Below are 10,307 nucleotides of genomic sequence, written 5' to 3'. Positions count from 1 at the left end.
GATTTAGCCACGTTTAGGTTGCATTTTGCATACATGAGTCTTTATCAGGTGTTGGAGTACCACATGGAGTTCTTGGAGGCATTTGGGTGCATTTTGAGCTCAAAAGAAGTGTTATAGGTGATCATTGGACGAGCAGAGCATGGGAGCGACATCACGGAGCGACACCAAGAGGTCGCTCCAAACTACCTCTCAGAGCGACCTCGCTGGAGCGACCCCGAGAAGTCGCTCGCCATCTCATCCCGGTGGAAGCCGAAAACTGAGCCGGAGTGACCTATCAGAGCGACCACTCCAGGTCGCTCCCGAAGCCCAGAGCGACTTGGCCAGAGTGACACCCCGAGGTCGCTCGCATTTCTATTGCATGACGACAACACAATGGAGCCGGAGCGACCTCTCAGAGCGACCCACTGAGGTCGCTCCCGAAGCCCGGAGCTAGGCATGGGCGTTCGGGTACCCGTTGGCATTCGGATCGGGTTTTTCGGGTTTTCGGATTTTCGGGTTTATGCTTCTAGGTCCCATACTAAAATTTTATTAGTACGGGTCGGGTTCAGATAATAACACTTCGGGTTCGGTTCAAATTGTATTGCATCATAAAACCCATAAAGTAATCATATATCGTACGGATTCGGGTTATATCGGTTCGGTTCGGATATAACCAAAGTAAAAAACAAAAATTTTGAAGTAAAACATAAATAAAAACATCTAAATTAAATAAAAATTAATCTATCACATATAAAATAACAATAAAATGTTAAATCAAACATGAAAACAAACATCATTTGTAAACAATATGTATTGCCTTATAGAGAGTAGACTTTTATTTCAATGAACAAATTATAAAATACTTATTTATAACTAATTGTGTACTTAAAGCATTTATTAGAATTTTAATATTTATTATTATATATAATATTACCGCAAATATTGAATTTAATAATTAGAATACTTATATATATTTCAAAATATTTATATTGACTATTAATTTCGGATTTTTCGGGTTACCCGTTCGGGTTCGGTTAATAACACTTCGAGTTCGGATATTTTTTGTACCACCCTACAAGACCCGTTCGGGTATTTTTACGTTTCGGGTCGGATAACGGGTCGGGTTTTTCGGTTCGGATTCGGTTCAGATTTCGGGTTCCGAATTTTATGCCCAGGCCTAGGGATAAACCTGGCCGGCGGAGCAAGGCTGAGGGCCGGCAGAGATGGCCGGAAAAGAGATGATCGCCGGCGGATGAGATTGCTCAGGTGGAGAGAGTCTCGTGCTGATAACGTGTTAAGATTTGAGAGAAGATTTGTGAGAATGTGTTGTATATTTCTTATTGCTTACACCACTATATATAGTGGTTCATACAAGGTGGAGTCAAAGGGAGAATTGATTACAAAGATACTCTACATAATGACATGGTCAAAATCATAAAGACTAAGGTTGAATGAGTCTTTCATGTGGCTGGATGTAAACCTCCAATGAACTTTAGTCTTGAACTTATATGGTCTAGGTTATGAACCATCCACTTCATGAATTATAACATAATGATTTTATTTGTAAATCTTTACAGAACCAATCATGAGATTTCCTAGTTTTTAGTATTATAAACGGATTGTTTACTTTAATGATTTTGTTTGCGAGTTGTCACTCAATATGAAAAGGGGAAAGACAATCGAAAATGTAATTCTTTTCATCTTTTTCAGACAAGTTAAATTCTTTAGACGAGTAAGAGAACAAGTACCAAACTGCGTCCGTTCTCTCTCAGTCTCTTTCTAATTGATTTATTTGTATGGTATATTATACGTGTAATCGTATGTAACTGAGTGGTACTTGCTTTGCTTCCCATGCGAAAATTGTACACTCAAATTAATTATTAAGTTATATTCAGTGTGTTGGTATTTACTCTAACACATATCTTTGGGATATTGATTAACAATATCCTATAGATGCAAAATTGAATAGAATTATGAAACAATTTATATTGTCGACAAAAAAAAAAAAAATGAAACAATTTATATTATGAAATCAAATACTACCATTAATTTATCGACCAAACAGCTGTCATGTATTTTTAATCATCTATACTATTAAAACATAATCATTCCTATTTTTTTTTTGCCTTTAATGAAAAACTTAAATTTCCTAAAACTATTCTTCATTTTACGCATAAACTAGATAATTCATTAATGGTATCCTGATCAAAAAATATAAATGGACCTAATAAGACAATCATATTTGAATCACTCTACGTTTATCATCGAGCGTTAAACTAAACTAATCATAATGGTACATATTGGACTCTAAATAATTATTGGTGATGTTATTTGCCCTTTTATAATTCTTATTTTATGTCCAATTATGAATCTTTTACCTTTATTTTTATATTATAAACATAAATTTTAAATATCGCTAACCATCGATCACAATACAACAATATAGCATATATTTCTAAGCTACAGCTTACACCATGAAACATATACAATAAAACCACTGATTATTTTATATATACAATATGAATCATTTGTACTTGTAGTAATATTTTTAAATTAAATACTTTTTATTTCACCTTACGAATTGTATATTCTTTGCATTTAATAATTTTCTCATCATTCTCTATCCCGATTTTTGGGTGATTCTTCGGTTATTATTTCCTGAAGAACACGAAATCTTTTCAGAAATATAGAAACTATTATTTGATATAAATGTTAGATTCTGACCATTTAATTTGATTAATTAACACCGTATATTATGAAAGTTGCATCTCTTCTCATTCATTTTTGCTGGTCATGCTTCACTGACTCCGCCTTTATATTTCAAACAAGTTACGCATGTTGATCTATACTTTAAAATAAATAGTTTGCATGTGATAAAATGTTTAATGGTCGATTAAAAACAAATTTAAATAAATTTTAAAATAATTTGTGTTTTTTAAACGATGATCAAAATCTAGTTTAGCTTATTAAATTTATACAGATCTATGAATATCAAACAAAACAAAATATTTTGGAGTACACACATAAGAGATTAGTAGTTTTGTGGCCAAAAGAACATAATTGTTGGTATTTGAGACCGGTTATGAGAATACACAAGTGAAACATTAATCTAAATCTCCAATTTTAAGATCTATCTATCTATATATATAAAGTAGACTTTTCTCTCTTCTTATGACATGTGGAAGAGGGGTTTGTTGACATGTGTCCACTTTTTTGTCTTTTTACATTTTAGATCCTTCTTCTTTTAGATTATTGCAATTTGGTTCACTATTTTCTAATTATATACTATCTAATCATTCTCACACTAACCATCATCATTTGAAGTTTGATAATCTATTTTAATCTATTTTATTGTTCAAAAAATTGCAAAACGAATAAAGAAATAAGTAAAAAAATATAAATGTATTTTAAATATTTAATTTATTCACAGCTAAAAATAACATAAATTTTTGCTATTTTATTATTTTTTACTATTTTCTATTATTTCATTTACAACTATATATGTATCTTAATATTAACCAAACTAAAGCATAACACATAATCTAAACATAAAACCTCCATAATCACAGAGAAAAAAATGTCAAAGTAACACTAACAATAAAGGTCCAGAACTCAAAGGCGATCAAGAACGAAAACTAACTTACCCCACTTTATCATAGAGTGTCTTGGCCAGAACAATCAAAAGTCAGTAAAATGTAGAAAGATAATCTTGAGATAAAACAATCCCTCAAACACAAATGGGCGTGATCAATGACCAATGCAAAGAATCAAGAAAGCGGGTTAGAGGAAGAATAATCAACAGAAGGCCAAAATCACCACGAAGCAGGAAGAGACATACATAACGAACGATAAGCACAACCACCAGCTAAGAGGTAAGAAGCACCTCACAAACTAAACAAGCACAAACAAGACGCCTATGCCGGTGAAGAACCACAAAGCTCGGGATAGAAGGGACCAAAGCTCCAAGAGACTAATACCGCACACTTATACAAAGGGAAGCAAAGGAAGAAGAGAACAACATGAGTGAGGGAAAACGGAAGCCAACCCCGGAGAAACATGAGCCCAGACTTGAGACCATAAACAATCTTCCAAATCTAGAGAGCATACTCGGAGGAGAACATTATCCAAACCTGGAGTGGCAAACATGGCGAAAGAGAGAGTCACAGAGACGCAAGAAGCGATGAAAGCTGCAACGAGATGAGGAAACATAAATAGAAGGGTAGACAAAACGAAATCATCAAATCGTGGAGCCGTCCTCGAGCTATAGAAGTCAGATCACCAAAAACCATATCTTGAAAACCAAGACGAGAAGGGAGTATCAATGGTAAGCCAACGACGAGGAAAACAACTTTAAAGACGACTAAACTCTGACCCAACCCAAAGAGATGCAGTTCACAACATCAGCTAAAATCTAAGGAAGAAGATGAGCATCCAATATTGAATGGAGCAGCCTAAAACGATGCTAGAAACAACCGCACAACTGGGAACTCCTAAACCCGATTTTCAACAAATACCAGAAATCTCAAGGTGAAGAAGGCGATAAAGAACAAGAGCATGAGGTGAGTCTTTTTCGGTGATGATGAGAAACACCACATACCAGAAAGGTAAACAAAATACATAGATGTTGAAGCCTCAATTTCAAAATATGGGAAAAAGACAAAAACATCTTGAAAGTTATAATGTTCAAAAATATGAAAAAAAATAAAAGACAATTTTGACGCTGAAACCGTTAATCTTAGAATCAACAAATGCATAAATCCAAAGTTATTGAAATTCAATATATTTTTATATTGGAGACTCACTTCACTACTATACATACAAAACACATTATTGAAAAAACAAAGACAAAATATATTAACATATCATTATTACTACTACATAACACAATAAAAACACCAAATAACGTTCTTAACCAACACCCCTCTAGTATTAAATATGTAGTGGAGTAATGAGCTGAAAACATGGAGGTAAGTAGGGGTGGGGAAAAACCCGAATCGAATCAAACCAAACCAAACCAAACCAAACGAAATAGACTCATCTGAACCCAAACCAAAGCTAAACCAAACTAATTTGGATTGACTTTGATTATAGTTTCTTAGACCAAAATAAATCAAACCGAGCGAAATCCAAACTGAATCCATAAATAAACTGAAATGCCCAGCCTAGATGTAAGTCCATTGCTAACATAATAATATAATAATTTTTAAAAAAATAAAGCACTTCTTCCATTTGCGTTGCAATTGCAAAATCGTAGTGTGGCATAAAAGTTACGGAATCCCCACTTGCGCAGTTGCTTGTTTGGCAATAGAGCTTTGGTGCAAGGAAGCTCGTCAACTATGACTGCCACACCACCGCTTGTAGGACTAAGTAGAAGGCAAAGATATATTATATCTCTAATATTAGTCTCTAATATATTATTCTTCGTATATCAGCAGGATGATTCTGATGGAGCTATGTTAAGTGCTAAGATCATGATTATTACGGAGTTTTTAAAATGAGGTTTTTAGCGGAATATAAGAACCATTTTCTTAATTTTTAACTAAAAAAGCTAAGAACCGTCTCTTAAATAAGAGTTTTAAGAGGCGGTTCTTAACTTTTTTAGTTAAAAATTAAGAGACGGGTTCTTATATTCCGATAAGAACTCCACCTTAAGAACCCTCCAATAATCATGCTCTAAGAGTAAAGATGATGTTCGTAGGTTCTGAATGAACTTTTTGACTCCGTAAAACATAACAAATAAATTAGAAAATAAAATATGTTTTTCTTTTTTAGCAGAAAAAAGCGTTTAGGATAATGAAGAGACTTAGGCTCCGAATGGTGACTGCGGTTTGAGCGGTGCGGGACAAGCGGTTCAACTGCGGTGCGGTTTTAACAGTTATAAAAATATATAAATATATAATATATGTAGAAATTTTTGTTACTTTTAACTGCGGGGCGGAACGGGACGAAGGTCACCATTCGAAGCCTTAGGCGACGAATGGAAACCATGGCGGGGCGGTATTCAGTGCGGTTTTTAACAAAACCGCTATTAACCCACCATTCATACATTTTTATAAACTCGGTGCGGTATTGTAAAGAAAGAAAAGCAAAACCGCAAGTTGTTTAGTTTACACATGAAACAGTAAAAAACGCACTTAAAATTGTACAGCAGATAGTGACCAGCGTTTTTGTTAAAGCTGTGCGGTTTTCAACGATCTTTTCGTATAAAATATTTATCATGCTTCTGTATGATTAAATTTATGTATATAAATTAAATACAAATCAGATAGATACAGAATTATAAGTGAAATTGGTTTATTAAACTGTATCAAATCTTATGTGTCGTATTTGGTTATCTAATTTTATTATTTTTGTATTTGAATAATATTTACATTATAACATATTTAATATTGGTATTGACTCAAATGCATTCTAGACACAAGCACTAATCACTATGAGATCCGCAAGATCCACGTTTTCTTACCACTTAAGGCACTCCGGATAGCCAAAAGGAATCAAACCCAGGGTGGTACTCACAGCAGTGAGCCCTTTACCACTAGGCCAAAACCACTTGGTTATTATTTTTAATACCTTACACAAGTAATATATTTTATTTTTATTTTAAATTTAGTTTTTTGTTATAAATTAAATATTTTCATTTAAAAGTATAACAATTTTTGAAAAGATATTTTATTAACAAATATATTTATATTTCATACGTCGTATAATCCAAACAAACTTTAAATTTTCTATAATACTAGTGTTTTTGAAAACTGGAACGAACCAGCCGATTAAACTAGGCGAACTATAACTCATTCCTCTATCCGGTTACGGCTATGCTAAAATTGTATTTAAATCAAAATAGTAAAAAAAGTAAAATTTGTAAAAACCGGTGATCCAATCCGTTTTAATAACAAAACTCAAGTTCTCCCAATTGTAATTTAAAAATAAGAAGTTCAAAATTTTAAAATATTTTCACATGATAATGCATCTTTGAACATCATGTCAATATGTGATTTGAATATATTATTCACATATATATGGAATAGAGCATCGAAATTTTTTTCATGATACCGATGTTCTGGCAATGGTAATAGCTTACAATGAGATTACATAACTTTATCAAAATATAAAACTACTCGGATGAAGACTTCGAAAATACAATGCCAGATACGAGACTGGATAACAGAGATCTGAAACCTTATATTGCTGATACAGAAGAAATTTATACGGCACACGGAGAACAAATGGCACAAATAATAGAAAGTATTGCAAATATGTTGTAGGAAAATCAAAATAGTCGATAATGTTTTTTTTTTGTATTTTACTTATTTTCTTATTTAATATATATGTAATTTAAATTTTTAATTCAGATAAATTTTGGTATTAAAATTTTCTAAATAAGAAAAAAAATTACATCAATAACAGTAAATAGAACATTTAAATTTAAATTTTATTGATTTCATTGATATTTTTGTTTAACGTTATTTTTTTAAATTGTTCAATTCCGCAAACTATACATGTTCACCAATCAACATAATTCTGCACCGCTAATTTTATCAAAACCGCACTTGTTCCGCAAACCGCACGAACCGCAGTTAAATCGTACCGCACTTAAATTCCGTTCCGCTAATATTATCAATTCCGCGGTCGCCATTCAGACCCTTAAAATCCGATGAAATAGTTTTTTTCAAGCCTGTTGGGACTGATAAATTCGACCACGTTTAGGGACGGAAACCTTTAATTGTATGTCTCACACTCACATGCAAATGGATCGGTCAAAATTGTCAACTTTGACTTTGAACATCTCGAGCCGACACAGACACTCTTCTACTCTCTATTAATACCATCCATTCGTTTCTTTCAACCCCACAACACAACACCATCATGAACTCTTCTTATTCTTTCTCAGTATTCATCTTCGCAGCCGTTATCATCATCCGGTGTCTAAACCCCATCAAAGCCGCCACGTGTCATCCAGATGACGAGGCAGGTCTTCTAGCTTTCAAATCGGGTATAACAAGAGACCCTTCGGGCATTCTCAGCTCATGGAAGAAAGGTACTGCTTGCTGCTCCTGGAACGGTATCACTTGCCTTACCGGTGACCGAGTCACCGCACTCACGGTCAGTGGACAATCCGAGGTCGCCGGAAGCTTCCTCTCCGGCACAATCTCCTCGTCGTTAGCCAAACTCCAACACCTCGATGGTATTTACTTGATGAATCTCAAAAACATCACCGGACCTTTTCCACAATTCCTCTTCCGGTTACCACAGCTAAAATTCGTTTATATAGAGAACAACCGTCTCTCCGGTCCACTCCCGGTTAATATCGGTTCGGTAAGCCAGATTGAAGCGTTTAGCCTGGAAGGAAACCGGTTCACCGGTCCGATCCCAACTTCCATTTCCAATTTGACCAAGCTATCTCAGCTCAATCTTGGGGGTAATCTCTTAACCGGGACAATACCTTCAGGGATCGCTAATCTCAAGCTCATGTCTTTTCTCAATCTTGGCGGTAACCGTCTCTCCGGAACTATCCCCGATATTTTCAAATCCATGCCGGAGCTCCGATCTCTCGTTCTCTCTCGCAACGGATTCTCCGGGAACCTTCCCCCGTCTATCGCATCGCTTGCGCCAATTCTCAGGTTTCTCGAAGTAGGCCGTAACAAACTCTCTGGGAAGATTCCAGACTATCTATCGAGGTTCAAGGCGCTTGACACGTTGGATCTCTCACGCAACCAGTTCTCTGGAGTCGTGCCCAAGAGCTTCGCGAATCTCACCAAAATCTTCAATCTTGATCTCTCACACAATCTTCTTACCGATCCTTTCCCTGCTTTGTACGTTAAGGGAATTGAGTCTCTGGATCTATCCTACAATAAGTTTCACCTCAAAACTATTCCCAAGTGGGTGACGTCGTCGCCAATCATCTTCTCGTTGAAGCTTGCAAAATGCGGGATCACGATGAGCTTAGACGATTGGAAGCCAGCGGAATATTACTTCTATGATTTCATTGATCTGTCTCAAAACGAGATCTCGGGGAGTCCGGCCAGGTTTCTGAACCAGACGGAGTATCTGGTGGAGTTCCGCGCGCCGGGGAACAAGCTCCGGTTTGATATGGGAAAGCTAACGTGTGCGAAGACGCTGAAAACGTTACATCTGTCGAGAAACTTGGTGTTCGGGATGGTGCCGGCCACGGTTGCTGGACTGCAGACATTGAACGTGAGTCAGAACCACCTTTGCGGAAAGCTTCCGACAACAAAGTTTCCGGCCAGTGCGTTTGCTGGGAACGACTGTCTTTGCGGTCCTCCACTTTCTCCTTGCAAAGTTTAGCTGATGTACCGTGACACTTGCAAGTTTAGCTCCAAATAAGTTTCGTATTGATAAGACTCCAAATAAAATTTGTATTAATAACAAATAAACTAGTTTTAAGATTTAAAGAAGGTTCATTATATCGATATGTAGTACTTCAGTTTTCAACACTATTACATTTTTCTGTTTAGCGACTTCTATTGTCGATACAGGGACGATGAACTAAAGGAATTTCAGAAACTAATTAAAAAAACCCCACTATATGATTGATTATCTTACAAGTTGATCCGTACTTGAGTAAAAATATCTCTAACTTCTTTTTTTTTTTTTTTTGATCAAAAAAATATCTCTAACTTCATCTACAATGGTTCTAGCAATTCAATATTCTTTTTTGGGCTTCTAGCAATTCAATATTCTTTTTGGGCTTTTTGCAAAATTGATTCAAAACTCAAAGTCAAACCTAAAACTAACTCATGCTTTTCTTAGATTTTTTTTTTGTCCTATTCACCTCACAAGTTCATATTATTCACGAAAAAATCATTAGCTTTTTTTTTTTTTTTTTGAAAATTGCATTTTTACTCTCTCAACCTCATCATCTTCAAGTATTTACAAGATTGTCATTACAATCAATACACCAACCCCCATGAACAACCAATTTGAAGCTCTTAATGCACCTTGAATCGATTTACACTATCTCTTTCTCACTTGTTATGAACTAAAAACAACGACTCTTTCACTTTGCCTCCATATTCATCCAAAAAACTCAAGCTTTTGATTCAAATTTTTTTATGGTTGATAGAGCCATTTAAGCATACTATTCTTGGTGGATTACTTTCGTTTGAGGTTCTGGGTGGTTGGAGAAGACTATGTGTGCTAAGGAAGTCATCTCACTAGTTTAAGGTATGACATTGAAATTTTTTCCAGATCTATTCGCGTATAAGATTTACCTGTAAGTAGCCTGACTGTAGAAGACTTACGAGTAAGTCTTCTGGTCAAACGGACGACTTCCTTGTAAGTCGTCATCTTTGTTTGTTAAAAAAAAA

General features: G+C 35.2%; 1 protein-coding gene across 1 annotated transcript; it reads left to right on the top strand.

Annotated features, from left to right (window-relative positions):
* The first annotated feature begins 7,731 nt into the window (after positions 1-7,731).
* Positions 7,732-9,454, top strand: LOC106300780 (DNA-damage-repair/toleration protein DRT100-like). Its single transcript, XM_013736997.1, has one exon. It carries the CDS (start codon positions 7,846-7,848, stop codon positions 9,283-9,285), a length of 1,440 nt encoding a protein of 479 aa, XP_013592451.1. The 5' UTR covers positions 7,732-7,845; the 3' UTR covers positions 9,286-9,454.
* The last annotated feature ends 853 nt before the right edge of the window (positions 9,455-10,307 follow it).

Source organism: Brassica oleracea, chromosome C6 (genome assembly GCF_000695525.1).
Source record: "Brassica oleracea var. oleracea cultivar TO1000 chromosome C6, BOL, whole genome shotgun sequence".
Taxonomy (NCBI): domain Eukaryota; kingdom Viridiplantae; phylum Streptophyta; class Magnoliopsida; order Brassicales; family Brassicaceae; genus Brassica; species Brassica oleracea.
The sequence above is the reverse complement of the archived record's forward strand: the minus strand, read 5'-3'. Positions and strand labels throughout refer to the sequence as shown.

What these genes read in the sequence shown, in the direction of transcription:
- LOC106300780 (XM_013736997.1), top strand. Translation starts at nt 7,846, where the DNA reads ATGAACTCTTCTTATTCTTTCTCAGTATTCATCTTCGCAGCCGTTATC.